Source organism: Falco biarmicus, chromosome Z (genome assembly GCF_023638135.1).
Source record: "Falco biarmicus isolate bFalBia1 chromosome Z, bFalBia1.pri, whole genome shotgun sequence".
Classification (NCBI taxonomy): domain Eukaryota; kingdom Metazoa; phylum Chordata; class Aves; order Falconiformes; family Falconidae; genus Falco; species Falco biarmicus.
The window spans coordinates 76,602,644-76,626,632 of record NC_079311.1 but is presented as its reverse complement, the minus strand read 5'-3'; the positions used below and the strand labels follow the sequence as shown (position 1 = coordinate 76,626,632).

Below are 23,989 nucleotides of genomic sequence, written 5' to 3'. Positions count from 1 at the left end.
ATTCAGCAATTCTAGAGAGAAGTTCAGTTTTCCAAAGTTATTAAACCAATGCCAAATCTCCCAAATTTCCCACCCCCCTTTTTTGAAAGCATCCACTATAACGACTCTCATGTCATATGCATTTCTTAAGTTTAAACTTTTCTAAGATCAGAGGTAACACTACCTACTACCAAAAATATGTGAAATGGAAATGGTTGTCAGGAAAAGCATCATTCCTTGTAATATCACAATGTATGAGGCCACTGCTGGACTCAAGAAATCATATTTAATCATTGGAAACAACCTGTCAACCCGGTAGTTAGCTGATATAAAGACAGTCATTACAACTGCATCAACACTTCCACAACTAAACAGAGTAGTTTCAATGTGGCAATAAATCTGAAATGTGACTAACAACTTTCATCCTGTGACTTCCATCACAGGAAAAGTTGTAGAAAGTTGGGGTTTTTTTAACACAAATGGTAAATCATAACAATGTGCTCCCTGAACAGTCCATTGGATTGTTGGCCCATTTCATTTGTGCATTGTTTTCCAGTGAATGTGCAACCAAACATAAACATAAATACAAGAGCACACATGCATCAACCATTTCTCAATCACTTCTAGCTGATGCTGAAATCCACTCTTAGCGTGAGCAACAGCAACGCTTCATGCCCCTCATATCTACAGCTAAATTATCACTCCTAAATTTCCACCAGGCCAGACTGTTAGTTCCACCCTAATGTCTTCAAGTACCTGAGCCTCTAATTCAGTCTCATGAGCCCAAACATCCATGCCAATTCCTTTGGGTTCTCTGGACCATGCAAATGCATCTCTCTCTAGCCAGGCTTCTACAGGCTGAATCCCCAACACCACAGCCACCACCTACTCCAGTCCATGTCCACCACCATGTCCAGGCCCATGTAGTCTCCCACAACTGAAGCTGACATCTCCTGCTGATGAGACCACCAGAGCCTCCCACTTGCCCCTTATTGACAGAGCACTGCAGCCTCCACACCCCCCACATACTTACTGTAAATGTTATGCCTGTATTCAAGCTTAGATGACAATCACAAAAGACAAGTCTTTTTCTTGCTACATCTTCAGCCTCTAACCTGTATCTCTCTATTAATTCCCTTGCAAGTTTCCATAAGCTGGACCCAGCTTCCCTGTTTCCCACGTACTTACTTCCCCCAGGGCTTCATAGCTAGGTCACACAGGAGGTGGACACCCAACACCCACCCCCGCCTCCTGCAGGCCACCTTTGCTTTTAAATCCCACGTTAACGCTGCAGTCCCCCCACACAAGCACACGCTCAACCTCTCTGCCCAGGCTGAGCTCCCCCACACTCGTGAGCGGAGGCCCCAAACCTCCCGTGCCACGGCCACAAAACCTCACCCGTCCCACCACCCCGCATCAGCTCCAGCCTTCCCTACACCAAACCCCAACGCCCACGCCCCTGCCTCCTGCCCTGACAGGCCGCCCCCCCCGCCGCTCACAGCCAGCACCCTCCCGCGCCGCTCACTTCCACGCCCCAGACCCCTACCCCCGCGTCCCTGCCCACAGGCCGCCCACCCAGGTTCCCCCGCCACGGCACAGCCCCGCCGCGGCCCCCCGCGCCCTGCAGAAGGATACTGTCCCGACTCCAATAAGCGCCTCCGCCCGGCCCAGCGGCCACCTCCGCCATCTTGAAACAACCGCCACTCCCAGAGTGCCCCCCGCCGCCCCCCCGGCGCTCGCTGCCCATTGGCTACCCGCGCCGGCGTCGCCTGGCGGCTGCCGGGGCCCACCGGCGGGGCTGGCGCGCGGGGCAGAGGTGCATGCTGGGAGTCGTAGTGCCCCGAGCGCGGGCTGCGGCGGGCCGCGCGCCCGCGGAACTGCCGCTCCCGTCAGGCCGCCTCAGGCCTCCCGCAGCCGGCTGTAGAACTACCGCTCCCGCCGCACCTCGGGGCGCAGCCGCGGCTACAGAGCGGGAGGAAGGACAAAAGGGGTATCCCCGCCGCCCCCTGCCCCGCACACGCCATCATCGGTCTTGCCTGAGTACCCTGTCGTTGCCGGTGAGGGGAGCCTGGCGGGGCCCTGCGGAGGATGGAGGAGAAGCCCTCCGCCAGCATCAAACCCCACCTGGACAAGCTCACCCTGGGGGTCACGCGGATACTGGGTGAGTGGTTGTGTGCGAGAGCCCTTGGGCCTGGGTTAGGGCTGGGGGTAGGGTGGTGGGTTTCACACGGTTGTCATGGAAACCCCCTCGGGGGCGGGAAGGGGCGCCTCCCTCAGCGCTCGGGGTGGTGGTCCTGGGGCGGCCCTGTAGGCCCCGGCCCCTGCCGGGGCTCCGAGCTCCCCCGCCCCGAGGCGCTTCAGCAGCGGTGGGGCCGGGCCTGGCAGGGCAGGGCTCGGCTCGGCCGTGGCTGCCCCAGTCGGCCCCGCAGCCCAGAACCGCTGGCCAGCCCCAGGGCGTGAGGTGCGTGCAGCGCTGGGAACCACGGTGCTCCTGGCTGAACCCCAGTCACAGGGTTGTCACAGTTCCTCCTCTAGAATCACATAGCTGTGCTTCTTGTATGCACACACACACACAAAACCCCCGTTTCTACCATTTGAATCAATGGCAGAAATCCTGAATGTCTCGAATTAAGAGAGCCCTACATTTTCAAAAAATAAATCAAAGAGAAGGTGGTGTTTTATCCAAAAGCATGCATAATTCTTACAATCTCTTGTAACATAGGGTCAGCAGGTAGCATGCCCAATGGAAGCAGTTGAGCGTGGCACAGTGTTCTGTCAGAAGACTAATCTGTGAATCTGCTCAGGATCAGCTCCCCATAGGTGCCCTGCAGCTTATTCCCATACCATGGGAGTTTTCCCACAACACGCCCTGTTTGCCATCTCTGGTTTTTGCTCAGATCTTGAGCTTTCTTGCATCCCTGCAGTTCCCTTTGAAGTTCAGCAGGAGGGCAAGGCATTCAACATCTGAAAGTCAGGCTTCTCAGACAAAACTTTACTCATGTCAGTAGAATCACAAGAATTGGTGAAAGTATTTGCATCTGTAAAGGGTTTTAGCATCAGACCTTTCTCTGTCAGCAGCTTGGGTTACAGAACTGTCATATTTGTATGTCTGGAAAGCAATACATCTGTCCCAAGCCTTGCATACAACATTACGAATTGCAGTTCCAGAACTTCTTCCTATGAATTTTAAAGCCAAAAGGGACTGCTGTAGTTACTTCACCCAGCTGCTGTATTGCAGGACAGTGAGTTTCATCTGGTAACCTAGTATATGGCTAATTGTACACATTTGTGGATAGCTCTCAGACAAGATTAGAAGATCAGGCCAAAATTCTTTCTGTGGGCTTCAGTTAAGACAGGCTTTTGTCCTCAGTCTCTGTTCAGCTTTCTCTTACTGACTTACTGGTGCACTTCCTGGGTTGGGGGTTTTCTTTTGGTTTTTTAGGTTTTTGGTTTTCCAGTTGTGAGGTCAGGATAACATTAACTTTCTAGTCTGTGAGAGCATTAAAAATGTGAAACTACTGATAATCAACCATCATGGCAAATGCTTTTTTGAAATAACGATTTTTACAAATTACTAGTCCTGCCCTCATTTTTACCAGCCAGGCTCAGATGTATGAGATCTGCATGATGTTAACTATGTCCAAAAATAATGTTACCATATAAAATGTTTTGGGTAGGTGTGTTAGTTGCACCAGCAAGACATGGCAATGCAGGTTTTGCTCTGAAAGTCCTGTAATATCCCTTTCACGTGGAAGTTGTTTCCTGGTTTGTGTTTGGGTTTCTTTGTTTTTCTGTCTGTATCTCTGACAACTTGTGTTGTGCAGTATAGCAATGTGTACCCCAGTCCATTGCAGTGATGTTTTACTCTGGTTCTTTTCTCCATCTCTCCACTCCTTCTGGGAATTTTGCATATTTTTTTTCCAGTGAAGTAGTCCAAAGCATGTAAATTATGCCACCATATTAATTAGAATTGCTGCACTAATTGGGAAACATTACCAATCTGTTCTTTCAAATAACTAAGGGTATCTCATTCAGAAAGATTCCTTACTTGGTAGTTTGCAGCACTAGAGTCTATCTTATTTTCAGTCTTCTTTTGGGAAGTCTCATGAAGCCAGCAGATTCTTTTCTGCCTACCATAATATAAAAGCAGTAACAGGCTTTTAACTTGGTTGAGTTTGTGAAACATTTTTTCCAGGAGATACAAATGGTCATGTAATGAAACTCAACATACTCTTTTAAAGCAAGAAAATTTTGCACATACAGTATATGGGAGCTTGAGGCAAAATTTTTGAAAAAGTTTACAAACAAATATTCATGGCACCATTTCAAAAACCCTCCTTTAAACAAATCCTGTATATGAGCGGGGGGTGGGGGTATGTGTCTTGAGGGTTTTTTTAGCTTGTAGTCTCTGTGGAAGTCCCTACAAGGTGGGAGGTTTCTCACAACCATTATGGAGGTTGTAATTTGGGGAAAAAGAAGCATTTTTCTCCCTGCCAGCAAGATTCATTGTGCTGAAGTTCTGTGACTACTAGCAAACTCTAGAAAGGTTGATTGGCTCACAGCTAAGTCTTAATGGGAGATGTTAGCTGTTCTGCACTGCCTAGGGCAGGACCATACTTCACTATTTCCAGTTCTTATTGCATAAGAATGTAACTATCCAGATGCTTTACAAAGATGCTGAGAGTTTATCCGACTTACAGTCAGTATTAGCAGTACCATAAGGACTGATAAGGCTGTGATTTCCTGCTTCAGCTTTGTGTCACACCATTGCATCCATTATTTCTCATTAATACTGCAAAGCATTTTTGGAGGTTTCCAGATTAAATGTCCTAAAATTAGGACAGAGTTTACTGTGATCCTGATTCAGGATAGTTAATACGGAGGAGTGACCTGAACTAGTTAAGCTTTATCCTGTAACTTTTGTCTAACCTGGGTAGCTTCTTTATTTCTTCCATCTAGAAGAAAAAGCAACCCATTGCCGACTTCTTTTCCTCATTAATGTTTAATGGAGCTCCTGTGCATACCCACACACATCTATTAAATGTGGTCTTCAGTTCACCCACAAGATATTTTTAATACAACATTCAGGCTTTTAAGACAGAATTTCTTTCTTTTGATCTTGGGTTTGGTTTAGACCTATTTAGAGTTCTCTCATTCCTAGATGGCTTCTTTGACTGATAGGATATTTAATCTTCTGTCATCCCAGCCGAGCCATTGTGCATGATGAATTAAACATCCCTGCTGTTTTCTTTGATCACAGAAATAACAATTACTCTGTTATTATAATCTCTTAACTTGTCATAAGGCTTGCACAGCTTAGATGGAAAAGACTGGTTAGGTCATTCATTTCACATACTTCTTTAGAAGTGAATACATATGGATGGCTTATATTTTAGAAAAAGACAGACGCTTCTGCCTTGCACCCTCACCTATTGGAAGTGGAACTTTGCCAAACATAACTCTTCTGTATGTTGGGGCCCCACCTTGGCCAAAGGGATTACCTAAGTGAACTGCTATGATTATTTTTTTTTTCTTTTTTCTGTCTTAAAGTTGGAGTTTGGTCTTCTGGTTGTCTTGTCTTTTAAATTGTCTGACAATGTACCTATCAGTATTTCCAATAAAGTGAAGTTTAGACTTCCTGAAGCAGGGTGAAGCACTTCCACCAACAGAACAGACAAGAACAACACTACTGGTAGAATTAAAAAGTCCAGTGCTGGAGATAAAAACCAAACCAAAGCTTTCTCGTGCCTGCCTTTCCTGTCTAGTGCACTGTGTATGTTTTACCAGAAAGCGATTATAATATGTGTGACTGCTTTGGGAGACAATACTTTCATAGCACAGCCAGTCTTGAAAGCTCTGCATAGTGATCACTTCTATTCCACAACCCTGTGCTGGGCTTGCAGTTCCCACAACACCAAGTTAGTAGTCTTTCTGGACCTGATCCAAAGTGAATGAAGTCAGTGGGAAGTATTTCAGTTGGCTGTAGATGAAGTAAAATGTTGTAAAATAATAAGTGCAAGCAAGACTGTTCTGCCATTGCACACCTGCAAGGATAGCACCGTGTAGATTACTATCTTGCATTTATATAGAATTCTTTCCCGTAAAATACTCAGATGAATTTTATAAATTATGAGCTCAGTGCTTGTAACAAATTCACGTGTGCCCAGCTGGGATTCCAGAGAACTTATGGTTGCTCATGCAGATCCCTTCAGCAGGATCAGATTCTGCTTCTGTTCAAACCCACTGAATCCAGTGTTGAAGTGTGCTTATCTTTGTGGAATACAGTTTGCAATTCACAGCAACACTGCACAACATTTTGTCTCAAGCTGAGAATATCCTACCCAACTGAAACCACAGGGTATGCTTATAAAGAAAGATTTGCTTCTCTTAGAGTTTGCCTGGGAACCCATGGTTGATTTTTCCATTAATCCTCTGCAAAAGATTAGACCTTGAATACAAAATGTGTGTATGTATGTATAACAAATATCAAAGGCTGACATGTTGTGCAGCATTACCCATCCTTATGCCAAGACATGCTGAGTACAGTTACAGACAAAAGAAAGTGACTGCTCAGTCACCAGCACAATGCTGGCAGTCATTAATGCCTTTTCCCCAGCTGTCAGTAAGATTAACTTGCAAAATTGTCTGACTCACAGTGTTGGTCTCACCCGTGCCAGCTGTGAACTTGCTCCTCTTTTTCCTTTTAGAGACTTCTCCAGGAGTTGCTGAGGTGACGTTTGTGGAAAAGGAGCCAGCTGAACGCCACACAATCATTTCATGGGAGCAAGTGAGTATTTTTGTGGTAATACTGCAATGAGGTCTGTCTGAATGTACGACAGCCCATGGAGAATGTCAAATGCAATGGCTACTTTGCATTTGTTTGAGACAGCCTGTTAACAAGTTTAATACACAGTGGAGCCTAAACAGATATTGTTGGGTTTTTTTAATCAGGTATTACTCTGTATTTTAGGCTATCACATGTGCCTGATCTGTTAAAGAAACTTCCATCAGTGTAAGTGTATTCAGAATGACAGCTCTTAAGAAGAAATTACATAACTGTAGTAGGCAGCAACATTGGTGACTCAGTGGAGAACAAACACTGTTCTGACTCAGGTCTGAAACCATTTTCCAACTCCCTTTCAAACAAAATTAAGAAGCTTATTAACCTTCACTCCACATTAGCTGACCTCACTGCACCAGACTGCATGACCAGAGGGTTCTTGAATACTGTCATGTGACTTTGGTGGGCAGAGATGGCATTTTTGGTCCCCTTTTTGACTATATATATGTTTGTCAATCCTATGACCATGGGGGAATAACTCCTTTCTAGGTATTGCTGATATGTAGGGAAGGGACAGTGGAAGCTGACTGGCCTTTGGAAAGGGGCATGTCAGAGGATGGTGCTGAGTGAATCATCCTCCCTCTGCTCCAGCCCTGGCTATGCCTTAACGCACATGCTCCCAGAGACTGCCCTTGTTGCTGCTGCATAAAATAACTTGCCCTTTGATCACACCTTGCCATGTACAGTTTTTCCTTAACAGTAAGGAAGAATATTGCATTAGGTTTTGTAACGGCCTATCTCAATTAGTGATATTTATCAAGAGTTTGTAAGTCCAGGTTAGAACGTATGTGATGTACACCTGTGTTATTTACTGAAACTTCTCAGCAGCTGTGGTCAGGCAGAAATGCCCGGTTTTTCAGGTTTGTGTGAACTTATTCCTGATTTCCTGTAGCTGTTGTTCAGGTGTCAAATAAACTGGGCTGGGAAGTCTGAGGCACCCTGACTGTGAGCCAGCTCAGGTCTGGGAGTGGCAGGGTGACACTCGCTCATTCTTCTGTTGAGTGGAGAGGACTGTTTCTCCTGAACAATAGTATTGCTGTCATTTTCAGGTGCTGCTACTCCTCCAAATCTAATAGGGTTTCTTTCAAAACTGGGCTGTTCTCGTGAAGTCAGACTTTGAAATGCTGTAGCCAAAGCATTTCACTCCAAAGATGTCAAAACACAACCTCAGCTCCCTCCCTACCCACTAATGGACTAAGTTAATTGTGGAAATAAATAGCAAAAGCTAAGTAGATACAGTTGAGCTGGACTGCTAATGGTGAAGGACTTCGCTATCTGTTTCTTGGGCTTTGGTTCCAGTTGCATTGGCAAAACCTGAAATCTCTCTTCTTGAATTTAAAAGGTAACTATTTTCTTTTTCCTTATTTTTTTCTTGATCTTTGGGGATGAAGTCTGATATCTAACACAGTCCACGCATTTGCAGTCTGTCCTGCAGTGATGATTGAGTGGAAAGCACTCAGCATCTCACACAGCCCTTCCAGGATGAACTTGCACCTCAAACTCATTCTGCTTGAATTTGAATACAAGTTTGTATGTACCCAACGTTCACTTTTACCACAGGTGTGGATTTTTTTGGTAACCACTAGGTGGCAATACTTATGCACATAATCATTTCTAGTTGAAATTTTAACAAGATCTTGTCACAGTCTGTATTTTTAACTCCCTTCTACATCATTGCTTATAAAAGTATTTGCAGGGCTTTTTGTGTGATGTGGAGAAAACTGGCTAAACTGTTCCCAAAATTACGTTCTTTTTCCCAAAACACCCTCTTTTTTTATAGAGACTTACCAAATAAAAGCCCTATTCTTCAGAATTATTTTTTTTTACTTTTTTTTTCTAGAAGCATTTTTTTCAGTCATATTTCTGTTTTGCAATGGAAATGTACTTCTACTGAGAAAAAACCCTATGGTGTTCAGAAACTCTTAAAAGAAAATCAACCTTTTTTTATGAATGGTTAAAATTATATTCTAATAATGTTAGCAATATGCATTTTCTTTTGCCTCCATCAGCTGTGTTTGTTCAATTGGGCTGTGCCCGGTTTGTGCTAGTTTTTAACTAGATGCTACAATGGAAGTTTTAAAATCTTAGATCAGCTTGTGAAACATCCATTAGCTGCCATGAGGCTTTGCAAGAGAAGGTGAGCTTCATGACAGGAGACAGTGCAGTAAGATAGTAGGAAGGCAGAAGAGTGGTTTTTTTGGGTTTTGGTGGGGTTTTTTTGTCCAAGGCTTTCTGTAGAGGCAGAAAGAGCTGTTAAGTTTTACACTTCAGGAAGCCAATCCTGAATATTTTATTGGAAATCAGTGCACTTGCAAAAATACTTAAGATATATGATTGTCTAGTGTTTACATGGGTAGCATCACTTCCCCCAAACTTTCAAGCAGTTCAAAATGTTATAATAAAAGCAGATTGCCTTTTCACCTTTCCTGATATTCTGACCTGCCAAGGTGATATCTCTTCCCCAAGAAAGTTAGGCAAGCAATAGAAGGCAGAGTAGAAACAAAGTTACCATGTCACTGGAACGCCAGCTGTAATAACTGCATTATCATGCTATGAACCTGTTCCCACTCCTAAAACTGGGCAGGCAACTGGCCTGCTCCCCTCCATGTGCAGTTTTTAAAAGTAAGTGTTACCAGAGTGCTTCCCAGCAATGTTTTAGGGTATCTGCTATGACAACATCTGAACACATTTTCTTTTTTGCGTCAACCAGAAGAGAAATAAGTCACATCATTGTTTTGGTTTTCAAAGAAAAGAAAACTGCGTTCTGTCAGGGGTAGCTGGAGGTCCCAGAGCTCAGTACCACAGCAGGCCAAGGGATGGGAGGGAGTCATTTTGCCTGTTCCTCTGCTGGTTTGTTAGCAGTGTCTGAACTGCCGCTGGCTGGTTGTAGGTGGTCCCTGCCTATCACGTTGCTGGAGCTTTGATATTCTGCAAGTCTACATGGGAAATTTGTTGTTGTTCCTTATACACTTTCTCTACAAAGATGTGTTTTCCTCTAACAAATCCATAAAAGAGCCCTCAAGCACCCTGTTGCTTTTCTCTCTGAGGGGAGGACTGTCTCAGGCTACCACACAATCTAGAAACTCTCTCTGAATGTGGATCTCAGTGGGTACTGTGGTGGTAGTTCCTGGCTGTTCTAGAAGTCTTCACAGAGTCATTTAGGTTTAAGTTGGAAAAGACCTTTGAGATCATCAGGTCCAACCGTTAACCCAGGAGTGCCATGCCCACCGCTAAACCATGTCGCTAAGCATTGGATCTATCCATTTTTTAAATACTTCCAGGGATGGTGATTCCACCATCTCCCTGGGCAGCCTGTTCCAATGCTTCACCACCCTTCCAGTGAAGAAATTTTTCCTGATGTCCAGTCTAAACCTCCCCTGGCATTTTGACTCAAAAGTATGTATGCAGGCCTGTGCATCCACAAGGGTCCTTCTTGTCATCCTTCTTGTAACATCCTCCCTCAGCATTAGGCAAGCTGCCATTGATGATTCCCAGGAGCACTGCATCTGCCCATCTTGAACCTGTCTTGTGGCCCTGATGATGGGAGAGGTGGGGAAAGTGGATCCAGCAGAACCAGTGCATGAAAAAAGGTGCATTTCTTCAAGCTGCATAATAAAGGAGAGGCTGCAGGACTTTTGGGAGGTAGATAGTGTTTCTGAAACAGTGTTCCCCTCCTTTCTGATTTAAAAACTGGCTACACAATATCATCCACAAGACAATTGTCAAATCCGGTTCCCTGCAGCAGGGATCAATTATACTCCAGCCCAGCGCCTTTCAGGGCAGGAAGTCCATGTAAGGTGATCTCCTGGGATCCCTACCCCACCCACCCACCCCCAGATCAGATTTATAAAAGATGCAACAAGAATGTCTTATAGAACACAGAAATGTTACATTAATTAACATCTGCAATCACTGGCAGCTAGGGGCAGACCAGTCATGAAACAGCATGATGTTAGGGAGAGGGAAAGGTGGCTGCTGGTATGCTCTGCTACTTGGAAACCCTGAGAAATGACATAAATCCCTTCCTTCTCTCCCCAGAAGCTGGATAAAACTAATTCAGTTTTTTTTCAGAGAAGTCTCTAGAGCTGTATGTTTTCATTGCTGTCGATTTCTGTAGGACATTTGCTTGGGAGGCATTAACAGTGCTTTAAGTGAATTGCCATATGTCAGTGGTTTAGCTCTGGATCCAGTGCTGATCAGGTCTTGGCATCAAAACTACCCTGGTTCTAATATTCTGTATCCTCAATGGACTGTGCTTTCTTGGGAGACTATTTGGAGATATTACGGACAATAAACAAAAGAAATAGAACTCACACACCATATTGGGCACTTGAGATATTTTGTTTTATGAGCTGATGACTATAACCATATGACTGGAGTGAAAACAGCTGCTTGTCAGGGCTGTGGTTAAGCCACTTCTGGCACATTATTAGGAATATTGTATTTTATGGAGCTGGAGATCACAGCCCTGGAAACTACCAGTTGAGGAGGGGGAGTACAGAGCTTGAGAAACCATTTTTAGTATATAGTAGTGGCTTGTTTCTCCAACTCTGCTGTTGGAAGACCACTGTTTTGACATCATAGGGTCATGTGGTTGAGCATAATATAACAAATCAATCAATGCTTTCTTTCAGATGGAAGAGGTGGGTATTAGCAAAGCTCCCTGTATAGACATCTTTTCCTGTAGACCCCAGATGTCCTCTGGTACAGCATTTTCCACCCATCATTTTGCAGCATCATTTGGGAAGTCACGCGAAGGGATATGGTTAGGAGAATTCTAAGACAGAGTGGGGAGGGCAGCCGTCTGGAGAAACACGCACATGTTAATCTCCCCATACAGGAAAGGAGGATTCAGAGCAGAAGGCCTATCCAGATGTACTTTCTCCTTATCTTAATCAGCTATGCTTGTTAAATTGGTATGTGCCTGATTTGTGGTAGCGTTTGACTGGATGCTATGATGGAAGTTTTAAAATCTTATATTTTGTCATGCCAGCAGATCTGGTTCTCCTGCTTAAAGGAGAACACCTACTGAAGTCAAGACAGCTGTTCGCATATGTATTTTTACAGTTGGGGCAGGTTAGTTAAAATCAGGGGGTTTTAAATGAACTGAAAGTGTTGTGTAAATATTGTACTCTTCTGAGGCTTTGTAGCAGGTCTGTTGTATTTTCTTTCTTCATAGTTTTAAACCTTGTGACTGTGCTTATAGCTACAGTTTAAGATTGGAAGTGGTGAAAGTGCAGCATGAAATTATAAATATTTAGGACTAAGAAGAACCCGCAGAAGAAGGTGTGTTTGTTAAAGGCATTTGAAGAACTTCAGATATGTCCATGTGGTTTAGTAATCTCCTGAAATGTACCACCAGGGTCTCAGCCATCAACAGTCTTTTATCAAAGGACGATAAGTTCTTCTCAAAACAAAGTTTCTGCAGTATCAGATTCTCTGCTTTAGTACTTTTTGCCTGTGAAGACTTTCCCTACCTGGATTAGGAAAGCGCTGTGCTAGCGACCAGGCTGCTGACAGGGCAAGTAAAATGACCTGCCCTATTGCAAGCTGCAAAGCCTTTAATGTCTGGGTCTCATCAGTAACACTCTGTCAGCATAAATGGGTACACTTAGAAAGTAAGTTTAACACACAAGAGTGAAGGTTGTGGGTGGGTTAGAGGCTCCTGCACAGTGTATACACCATAGTTGACGGGACAGTGACTGTAACAATTCAAAGAAAGTGTCCATGAGTAAGGCTTTAACAGGCAGAAGGGATGCCCTGATCCTAGGGAAGGGAGGGGATGTGGGCAGGAGACCAGCACCTTTCCTTGCTTGAGCTGGTGACCAGAGGCCAGCATTGCAGCTGGATGCACAGCTGGCAGGTAGCTCCTGCTGGATAGATGCATTTAGGCAACATCAGGGCAGATAGCACAAGTTGCAGACACGGAGGAGAATCTGATCAGGTTCTGTTGAGATGTTATAAATTGATGCTCCAAGTAAAGCAGAGCTACAGGAACTGCATGTGCATGTTTCTTTTCCTTAGCTACTGGTTACCAGAATATTCTTGCTTTATTTTATGAAACTTTGAACATTACATTTTCTAGTAGTGTAGGGAAGTAGGCCCAGCAAAGGCACAATTATGGAAAACTATTAATATCTGACTCTGAGGCCTAGCTGTGGATAACATCTTGATCTGTGGCACGGTAAGCCTATAGGAGGGACAGCACTACTGACCTATAAATGTTCTTAAGGTTTGTAATTCTGTCTTTTCTGGCTTTGGGTGTCAAACTGCGCAAAGAGCAGGCCATGTCCAACAGCATGTCTTTAAAACTGGCTGAATGGAAGAAATACACCTGTTTTAGAAAAGGCTGCAAATACTGTCACAAAAGTACTTGATTTATCAGACATACTATATTGCAATTCTCACAGTATTTGTCCATTTTCCCTGTAAAATATAGTTCCCAGGGTCCTGTGATTATAAACAGCTCTCAGATCAGCATTTTAAAGAAGTTGTCTATCCTTCTGGTTTAATGACAAAGAATGACCCTCAAAGGGTTTATTTGTCTTTGTTCCCAAGCTGATTTAAAGGCACATGAAGCTGAAAAGAGAGAATGACCACAAGTTGCAGCTTGGAGGTTCAGACTGCAATTAGGAACACTTTTTCACAAGGAAGGTGGTGCAGGCCTTGGACAAGCAATCTGGATTGTGGAACCTGCATCACAGGAGACCATCTGATACTTTTTGTTTGTTTGTTTTGAGATCTGATTCTTTTTGATTCTTGAGTTTGGTGATACTTTAAATGCAAATTCACTTCAATGTTTCTCAGTCTTTCTCTAAACCAACTACAAACAGAACAACAGATAGCTCCTTTAGTCATGTGTGTTGGTTGTCTTCTTAAAACTGACAGGCTTCTGTACTTTTTTATTTTGTGTTCTTGACACAATAGGAACAGAGGGTCACTGGTCTGCAGCCAGTCCTGTCACCACGAGCCTGTAGTGCTTTGGGCTTCTTGTTCTGAGAATTAAGCTTTATCTTTCATTCTCATATTTGTGGCACAGCTGAAGAGTCTAAGCTAAGAAAGGCTCCTTTCACAACCAAGGTAAGAATAGGAGAAGGGTCCTGGTTCTTAAAAGTACTTTCACCAGCTCACTGGAGCAGCTTTTTCACTGTTGCCTCAGAAGGAAGCAGGACTAAGAGCCCCAGCCAGCACTGAAGTTTGGTGGCATGAAGGCAGACCAGCAGGCTTGTGAGACTGGCTCTATGTGTGTTTGCACGCATACTGTTTAAGTGAAACATCAAACCTGCTTAATTATTTGCAACTCTTTAGTCTATGCTTCTCTCACCTACTTGGAACTGAAATCCCGCAAAAGAAGGGAATCCTTGTGTTAGTATTATACATGCTTTAGAGGAACAGGTAGATTTAGCCTGATTTCAATTAAAGCAAAACTCTACCTTTGTAAGCCATATCTATAAAAAAGCTGATTATTTTTATGTATGTGATCTTGGAGTGGCTGTTAGTATCAAAGGATGATATGCCATCTCAGTTGGGGAGCAACCTTGTAAAAATCTTGTGATGACTGATCGCTCATTGTGAAATTTTCCCGAGTCATCTTTGTTAATATAGTAGCACAGACTCAAGAAATAGGCATTTTTTCCTCAAAGTTTTGGGACAAAATATTTGAGCTGATTTGAATCATCTTGGACTTGAGCAAAACATTTGGTAGCAAATATTTCTGTACTAATATTTAGTTGTTATTTGGGTTTGAGACACATTCAGCATTTTCTCATAACACTTTGATTGTGAATTGCAGAAAAACTCCTGCGTATTACCAGAAGATTTAAAGAACTTCTATCTGATGACTGATGGCTTCCAGATGACCTGGAGCGTGAAGACCGATGGTGAGTCCAGGTATCCCTCTCCACCAATACCCTTATTTCATTGCAGCTAGTCTTTCCTTTGGAGAATCTCTGTAATTTCAAACTTACTTTCTGCATAGTCGATACAATTCTGTCAGCATCCTGCATTAGTCTGAGCAAAAGCATGTGCAGCACTTCATTTTGAAAGACAAATTAGCATGATTCTTTAACTCACAGAAAAATGAAGTGGTTTGTTTCTGCTAGGCAGCTTGATCAGTGACTACAGAAAAGTGACCTCTCAATTAATGAGTGAGTGTAGTTCTGCATGGGGTTGTAGACTGTTCTAGAGATGTCGTGGTGAGGAAAAAAATATGACTGTGCATCAGAGGTCCCTTCTTGATGCAACAGGGCAAAGACTATTGCTTGCATCTGCTGGACTTTTACAGAAGAGACATGTACACTGAACAGTGCCTAGAAACCAAACAAGTCTTTGTGACATAAATACCATTTTGTAGTACGCTAGCCATCTGTTGACACTCATATTTAGGTATGTAGTTTAAGTCTTGTTTATAGACTCCCTCTGTAGTTCATGGAAAAGCAGCTCTAGCCCTTTATACTATCATAAAGCAGTAGGAAGAGTCACCCTCTAATAATTCCTCTTTCTCATTAAAAAGCATGTGTACATTCTGGAGCCTGGACTCTGCTTTACACAAGCTAAAGTCCGGAGTCAGTTAAACTGGAGTCAGTGGTGGAAGTGAGAACAGGACTGAGCTTTATTGTCCATCCTTGTTTGGCAAGGATCAGGCACTGCACTGGAGACACTGCAGCTGTTACCCTGGCTCTCGCTGTCAGCTAAGGTTGTCAAATTGAGCTGTGGATACTGCTTACTTCTGGAGATGGTGTTAAATACAGTTTTCCTCAGGAAGCAGAATTTCATTTCAGAGACAGTTGACATCAGGGCTTTAGCAACTGCCCTGAGTCCCGTCATGTTTCAGGTGGGATTTAGAGTGTTGTGACCTCTGAAGAGTCTTGTTTTCAGGGCACACAAGTGCACAGAGACCAAGGCAGCATGTGCAACTGTCTTGTTTGAGCAAGCATCCAGTAGTGTCTTCTGAAACCATTCACACTGGCACATGGCTGAACAGGATGCTGGTTGACTTGATGTCCGGTAACAGGACTAGTACTCGGAAGGAGAGACAAGTGTCAAGTCCTCAAGCATTCATTCAGGAACACCCACATGTTGACACAGTGATAAAGTCTTGTGTTGGTGCAGGAACCTAGAGGATGCACCCTGTGCAGGTATATGGGATGGAAAGAGGACAAGCTGCCCAATAAGCTGTGTGTGGGTGGGGTGGTTTCTGGTAGGAGAGGCAGCAGCAGGGAAAACAAGTTTTGAGGAGGTGGCTGTAGCTAGCCAGGATTTTTAATAGCCAGTTTCACAGGAGTGGACTAACAGCTGTAGCACAGGCTTAGCCAGCAGTGTAATTTTCATACCTGCACAGCTGTGAGATAGTGTAGTATCACCTGTAAGTGTGGTGCTGTGTTTGAAAAAGCCTAATTTTTGCTCCTGTAGAACCTGACTTCATTAAGTGTCCAGGCCTGCTAGGTATACCCATCTGTTCTCTCCCTCTGTGTTTTAGAAGAGGTTGAGTTCATGTGTGGAGGAAAAGAATGCTTTCCTGACACTGCATGTGATTAATGATCATCTTATTGCAGATACCCCAATGCCCTTGGGCTCCATGGTGATTAATAGTGTCTCAAAGCTATGTCGGCTTGGGGGTTCGTCTATGTACACTCTGCCTAATGCACCAACTCTTGCTGACCTGGAAGATGACACAGATGAGGAAGGTAAGGTCCTGTTAACAGGGTAGAAAGTGTACTCTGTCTCATCCCTTTTGCACTGTTAGGGTAATGTTAGGCTATAGCACTTGGATATAGCAACAGAAAAGGTCACTCCAACTGGATGGGTTTTCTTTGTCTCCTGGGCTGGATCTACTATATGTCCTGTTAGTCCCCTGCAGCCTTGAGAGGTAGACCTTTATGCTGTGAATCTTATGGGGGTTGTTAATGCTGCCAGTTACTAGTATTATTTGCATCCTCTTTTGACAGCCTGATAGTCCTTCTGTTCTGCCTTTTCCCTATTTAAATTTTTAACTGAGGCTTCCTCCAGTGATTCACCTTCTAAAGTCTTTGTGTGTTTATGGTGTTACATGAAACAAAGATAACAGGTTTTATCTTGGTAGTGAAAAGGCAGTTGCATATGCTCTTAAGAATTGGAAAAGTAACTCTGGTAAATACATGTAAGTGTGAGGTGACACTGGAAAATGTGTGTTTCCAGATTGCCTAAAAATGCTGGGCATCCTGCAGTTTGGAGAGAAAAAGAAGAAAAAAAACCACTTCTCAGAGCTTTTACAGTCTAACAAGTCAGAAAAATTAAGGAGATAAGAACAGACCTAGATGTCATGCTGACTGCTTAAAAAATAACTATTTGATTTCAATCTTATCTCTGAATCTCTATAGCTCTTGTAGCTTCTAAACGCAGCTGGAAGTTTCTTTTTGTACATTCCAGCTTGGCTGCAGTCCTGATCTTCTTCTAGCCATTGTAATGAAATGGACCAAAATCTGCTTCCATTTAGCCACTCATACCTCCACTGATGCACTAGTAAGGTACAAGGAGAAAAAATTACATCCCCACAAGAATTATCATCCTGACTTTCAGGGAAAATTCTTCTGAACAATACAGCTCCTATGGCCACCTTCTTCCCCAGCACCTTTACAATTTAAAATGATATTCTGGAAGAACTTGCAGCTACAATCCTGAAATGGTCCTGTAGAAATGTGTGGTGGTTGTGGGTCACAAGTGTGAGTAAGACCACATGACTGTTGAGAAGGACGCTGATGTCGCTGGAATGTATGAAGAAATGTGTATTTCTCCAAGTTCATCAAAGTCTTCTGCCAAGAGAAAAAGAATAAACTGTTCTCGCCATCCTCCTTAGGGAAAAAAGAAAGTAGGGCAAAAAAGGGATGGGGATAGAACAGAACTAATGGGCTTCAGTTGCTGCACGGAAGATTCAGGATCCAGGTGAGGCAAACTTCTAAGTGGTAACAGTGGATATGGGTTGACTGCTTGGAGAATGTGGCATCTCCAACACTGGAAGACTTTAAGAAACAATAAGACAAACACCTCTCAGGAGTGACATCTGTAAAGCTGATCTTGCTTTACGCCACGGAGGAACTAGAGGGTAGCTTGATGTCTTTTTTCAGCCATCTGATTTTGACTCTGGTTTGTTTTCCTACTGGAGATTAAAATTTTTCTCACTTTTTTTTTTTAAAGACAGAGAACTTAATCCTTTCCAAGAAGTATAAATATGTTTGACTTATTTCTTCCTCAGCTGATTTTTTAATAAATATCAAATAGATTCACCCTTTTCAGCTCAGTGACAGTCAGTTTTCCAAACACATTTCACGAAGATTTTTTTCTGCTTTCAGGTAATGGGGACAAACTGGAGAAGCCACACTTTGATTCTCGTAGTCTTATCTTTGAATTAGACCCATGCAATGGGAATGGCAAAGTTTGTCTTGTTTATAAGCACGCTAAACCAGGTAAGACTGAAAAGAGCAAAGTTAACCATCTCTTGTGGATTGTCTGGAGACCACGTTTATACAATCATGTTATGTTTCTGATCTTCTTTGCAATTTTTAGATGAACATTTAGTGGGATGTCCTGTCTCCACTGAAGTCAGGGGCTAAACCTTACAGAGACTTAACTAGAGCTAACATTTTCCTTCCTTTTAATGTTGGAGTCAGAGTTATAACTTAAGATTTCTGCATGCACAGAAACAGGAAGGCATTTACATATGACCTACATACAATCATGTTGAAATAATACAGAGCTAGGGCTCAGCCACTAACATAGCTGTGGTTACTTGCATGTCTTGAAACGGTTCCCTTACATTTCGATGAGAAAGGCTGTAACCTCTTAGAAGCAAAGGGTAGATGGTAAAAAAGGTCCATAGCTGGTTGAGACAGACTTATACTAGTTCTTCCACCTTGTGTGTGGATGCATAGCCTCCAAATGCTAACTAGGTCAAAATTAGGCCGTAAGGGTTGGACAGGAGAGTGAAAAGATGTGAGCCGAGCTGTTTCTTCTGACAGCTACACAGAAAGCTGTTTTCATCAGGGATTAGTGAAACACTCAAGTCACTTGTGAAGGAGTTGTCATCTGACACAGTGCACAGGTCACTGGGCATATGTTTATACATGTATGTTCACTGTGGGGGGGTGTGCAATTGTGATATACCTATTCTTAATAAAACTATTTGGTTTGTGTCTTTTGTTGGGAAAGACACTCTTGTGTCTTTCATTGGGTGTGACTACAACTTCCAGGACAGAAACATTTTACTTGTCCTCTTGCCTTCCAGTGTTAGTGATTTCAACACATGCCATGGATAACCTGGACAAGGGGAAGGAGCATTGTTTACAAGTGTTGATGTCAACACAGAGGGCAGTGTGTTTAATTGACAGTGTTCAGCATCTCAATTTCCCAAGTAAAATCACTGCTTGTTATGCTATGAAAGATGTTGCCACCACAGAAATATTTGATTGCTGTGGAAAGATTTTGCAAAATGTGTTTTTGTTGGCAGCAAACGCTCCCATGACTTCCAGACTCTGGACTCTATTCAGTAATCCAGATGACTGACAATTGAGTTAGTTGCTTTTTACTTTCTGGGGTAGATAAATGTTTGTCATAATTGTACTTTGAGCTTACGAAGTTGTTGATGTCCAAGCATGTTCCATGTAGTGTATCAGTCCCAAATTGGGAAAGTATAGCATTGCATCCATTTTACAGTAGGGAGAGTGAGTATAATGGCTGTTACACAAGTATTTTTAGTAAGGCTGGGAGCAGAATCAAGTGCTTTTCAGTCCCTATGCTCATAACCACTAAAACCACATTGCCTCTAGATAATCATCTATGTTAGTCAGGGATGCTGCGTTTTTGAATCTGTAGCCTTTGTTAATAAGTATGTTGTGTCTCCCATCTGATGATGGCCAAGGATTGATCTGATCACTCAAAGCAACAGTGTAATTTCTGTTTGTTTTGTTCTAGTTGTCTCCCCAGACACAGAGATATGGTTCCTGGACAGAGCTCTGTATTGGCATTTCCTCACCAAAACCTTCACAGCCTACTATCGCCTGCTCATTACCCACCTGGGTCTCCCACAGTGGCAGTATGCCTTCACCAGCTATGGGATCAGCCCGCAGGCCAAGGTAGGACAGCAGGATCCAGTTTGTCAGTATATTTTGCCTGAGCATAGGCGTCTTCCGACCTTTTGACAGGTGGTCTGCAGGCTTAGGTGTAAGCCTAAGTAAGCCATGGAAGGAGCTATGAGTCTTTTGCCTATAGCATGGCTAACTCATTTGTTTGTGTTAGTGAATTCACTAACATTGTGTTAACCTTGCTTTTCTTAACCAAGCTGGACTCTGCCTTTGACCTCTAATAGCAGGCTGTCAACCTCAAATGTCTTTGTTTTCTTGACTCTAAAGTAAACCTCCATTTCTCTGACTGCTGGCAAGTGAGGAGACGTAAAGCCATTCATCCCCATAGCTATGTAAGGTTTATCTAGATCAGTTTTCTGAGCACAGCACTGAACAAGAGCCTACTGTTCCCTGGGTGGAAGTGAAAGTCCAGGTACTGATTAGACAGAAGCCCAGGGCAAGACAATAAGTTTGAGCCTTGCAAAAAATATTTATTCCTTTGCATCCTCCTCAGTCATGAAGGGATGCCTTGATAAAAATGATGCCCAAAAAGGGGCAATTTCAATGCCAGCAGTCCTAGAAGGAGAGCTCCAGGTACAGCTTTGTGACCATTCCAGCCCGTTAATAGTAAAACTGCTATTCTGCTCTGCCAGAACCTTGCTATTAGAAGCCATTCCTCTGTGTTCTACAGGGCCTTCAGCCCTAACCCTGCTTCCACAGGTCAGGGAAAGGATCTGACAGTACTACTGAACCCAGCACGTAAGCCTATGCAACGTCTGTGTATGTTGGCAAGGCCTGGGGGTCTCAGTGGGTGTCTGCACTTCACCTAGATGAGACAGCTGTCTTACCAGCATGGCATTCCTTGGCCCTGCCTCAGCCCTATGCATACATCAGAACTACTCGCTAAAATCACTGCTGATTTCCCATCCATCAGTGGGCAGCAGAACTTGTTTCTTTGTATTTCTGATACCTTCCCTGCTATACTGTACTCTGCTTCATCAGTCAAGGCTGTGTACATGGTACTCTAGCATATGCCTGTGCTCTGCCTTTCTGTAACTTTCCTCCTGGAATATTTTATTATGTTTAGTATATTCACAAACCTTAGTGAAATCATTCCTGTATTCCCTGATCATTTGCAGCCTCTGTTAGTTAAAATCCTCTTTGTATGTTAACCATTATAATTTTTAAGAGTCTTCAAGGGTGGTATATTAAAGCTGTTTTCCATTAAGCAGTGCACAAATAGATTGCCATCTGCATTTTGGTATTGATCTTCTGTTTATCTTGTTCAACACTTTGCTCATGACTTCAGTGGCATTTGTAACACCATAACCCTTACAGATTTATTTCCTGACTTTGTCAATGGAAAAATTATAGGAAAAACACTTAAGAGATGAGAACTGCAGTGTGTAACTTTGTGGTGACATCTGGGAATAAAAAAAAATCATGGTCACTTCTAGATGTAAAATCAGGCTGAAGAGAAACAAACACAAAATCCTTTGTGTAAAGTGTTTAAAAAACTGCATTATTTTATGTGTGAAGAGAAGCTATATTATGAGAAGTTCAATTAGTTTGGTTTCAATTTATAAGCACATTTAAATTCCAAGTTTTTTTAATCTTTTCTGCTTCTCTGAATCTAAATAAATGTGGTTTAGTTTCATCCCCTCCTTCTGCTTTTCCTCCTGTGGTTTAAATCAGCAGTTGTTCCTGATAGGAGTTGCACTGCAGGAAAGGTAGTGTTAGGTTTGTGTCTGGTTCTCCTCTTCTCTGCCTGGAATGTGGGGCAGTTCCAGGGCTGTAGCTATAGCTGAGCCTTGCGTATCCTTATCACAAGCACTCTTCAAAGTCCTGTAAACTGCAAACTGGTAAGTGGTGTATGATTAAAATCAAGTCTCAGGGGTGGGGGGGAACAAGGTGGACATGTCTAATTGCAGTTTGTTTTTAACCTCTTCCTTCCCCACCATACTGCCTTTCAGCAATGGTTTAACATGTATAAACCCATAACCATCAACACAGCTCTCCTTTCTGAAGAAGCTGATTCCTTTGTGAACAAGCTGGACCCCAATAAGGTATTTAAAAGCAAGAACAAAACAGCAGTGATGAAAAAGAAACCACCCTCCCAGCCAGCAGGCTCCCAAAAGAGTCACACAAGCATGACCTCCACCAAGACATCCTCCCTAGCTGGAAATTCTTCAAGGAAGTGACCCGAGATCTGACCCTGGACAGCATTTGCAATAAGCTTTGGTGTTCTCTGATGCAGGGTCTCAGTGGTTCAGACCAAGTTCCTTGTGCATGAAGATGTGCCCATGGAAAACACATTGCAGCATTTGCATGAAATATAGCCATGATGTACTTTGACATGGGAGGGATGTAGTTACTGGACACTGAGGAAAAACTTGATACAATTATTTTATTCCCTTCTACTACTTGCAGCATGTTCTTTTCAGAGGGCATGAAGAAGCCCTTGATATCACAGCTCTATAGGGACCTTTTTTTCCTGTGCAACTGCAGCAGTGAAATGAAAGCAAATGTAATTCATCGTTACTTTAATAGACGCTTGCTGAAATACAGTGTGAAGATTTTTCTGCCATCTCCTTTGAAAGAAACCTGTCCTGACCTTGCATGCTCTGGGAGCAGGCAGGAACCCGCTGAACAAAGAAATGTCCTCTGCTTCAGACAGAATCAAACTCTGCACTTCCCTGTGCTCCTTCCAACTTCTGCTCTGAGATTCACGTTACAAAGAGACCTGGGGTTCCATGCCTCTGCATTGGCCTAATCGCTTGCTCTACAGCTCAGACCACTTTTTGGCCTTTGTGCAGTATCTTCTCAGATAGTGATGTCTGTGTGATCTCCTTCCCAATAAACCTGAAGACAGCCAGAAGGTGCAAGATCCCTCATTGCCTCTGCTTTCTCTTCTTGTGGGAACTGCTAAGGCAGGGTGTGTCAGTGGTGTTAAGAATCCTGTTAGCCAGGAGGACATGTTAGTTTGTCACACATACATTTGCAAAGTTAACAATTCAAACATCCTTCTCAATTGGGCACTATCTGACAAGAGGCCACTGAGATACTGTACACTTAGAAGCCCCTGATGCTCTTTTCTGTACTGTAAGTTTTCAGATTAGAACTGCACTTTAGTCTGCCCACTGCTGAGTTTCAGTTCATCTGATTATTTCCTGTGCCATTCTGTCATCTTAGATGTGCTGGAAACACATGGTAGCGACCAACTCATTTTGTGTCTAAGCAGGGAAATCAAAGTCACCGTCTTCAAATGAACATTGATTATTTAAATAGCATCATCTTTTATTTATGAAACAGTCACATAATTACATAAGACAAACCTACCTCACAGGGATGTTGTGAGGCTTTCATGAGTATTTGTGTGGCCTTCAGAAAGACAAAGCCACCCTGTAAGTGCTTAATAGTATTTTAATAAATATGTTTTTAATAAATACGTTAATATCTTCCTCCAGAGTGATTGGGTATTTGAAAATGCTTTTGGGGAGCAAATGCACAAGGAAGTATGGTAAGAGCAGGGTGCAGGCTGGATTGTTTGGATGGGGTTTTTTTTGACACAGTGAAGAATCTCTGAGAAGGGGTGGGTTACGGTGTCTTAGCTAATTCCATCTTGAACTACTTTGAAATTCCCAGTTTAGTTCACATAGACCAGAAGACTCAGTTGTGTGACATTTGTTCCACTTCTGTCCTGTGCTCACTGTTCAAAATCCCTGCAGCCATCAGGGTCCACCCTCAAATGCAGTTGCTGTATTGCCTGGCAGCTGCCCTCTGCCACCCGCAAATGAGAGAAAATCCTCCAATGCTTTCCAGCCCTCTTAAACCAATGTGTGTTGTGTGTGGGGCAACGATCTGCTGTAGCTGCTCTACTAATGTAAGGTCAACTCTAATGAGGAAACAGAGATGTCAGTACCTACCACCCCGCCTGATAGTACAGTAGTACATCAGTAATCCTTTTAATAGTGACATGTGAATGATCATTACAGCCAGTAAATGCCATTTTCTGGGATTTTGCGCAGTAGTGATGTTCTGCCACTTCCTACTCTGGGAGATCCCTGTGTTGTGT

The 23,989-nt window shown here is 43.2% G+C and overlaps 2 protein-coding genes across 3 annotated transcripts in view; one reads left to right on the top strand and one right to left on the bottom strand.

Annotated features, from left to right (window-relative positions):
- The window catches only part of KIAA1328 (KIAA1328 ortholog), a 180,327-nt gene extending 178,644 nt beyond the window's left edge, over positions 1-1,683 (bottom strand). Inside the window, exon 1 of the mRNA XM_056324509.1 lies at positions 1,615-1,683. Within this exon, the coding sequence (XP_056180484.1) occupies positions 1,615-1,666 (52 nt within the window). The 5' untranslated portion in view covers positions 1,667-1,683. The remainder of the gene's footprint in view (positions 1-1,614) is intronic.
- A 107-nt stretch (positions 1,684-1,790) lies between these two features.
- On the top strand, positions 1,791-23,382 carry TPGS2 (tubulin polyglutamylase complex subunit 2). 2 transcript variants are annotated; one of them, XM_056325293.1, is made up of 7 exons: positions 1,791-2,140; positions 6,687-6,766; positions 14,613-14,700; positions 16,375-16,506; positions 18,148-18,261; positions 19,766-19,926; positions 21,928-22,092. In XM_056325293.1, the coding sequence occupies exons 1-7, from the start codon at positions 2,068-2,070 to the stop codon at positions 21,958-21,960; spliced, it is 681 nt and encodes a 226-aa protein (XP_056181268.1). In that variant the 5' UTR covers positions 1,791-2,067; the 3' UTR covers positions 21,961-22,092. The 2 variants fall into 2 exon arrangements, with proteins under 2 accessions (XP_056181268.1, XP_056181267.1); XM_056325292.1 differs by having other exon boundaries at positions 1,793-2,140; positions 21,888-23,382.
- Positions 23,383-23,989: the final 607 nt, after the last annotated feature.

Coding starts and splice junctions, on each gene's coding strand:
- TPGS2 (XM_056325292.1), top strand. CDS start 2,068: ATGGAGGAGAAGCCCTCCGCCAGCATCAAACCCCACCTGGACAAGCTC. Junction 18,262..19,765: donor TTATAAGCACGCTAAACCAG/GTAAGACTGAAA, acceptor GTTTTGTTCTAG/TTGTCTCCCCAGACACAGAG. Junction 19,927..21,887: donor GGATCAGCCCGCAGGCCAAG/GTAGGACAGCAG, acceptor ACTGCCTTTCAG/CAATGGTTTAACATGTATAA.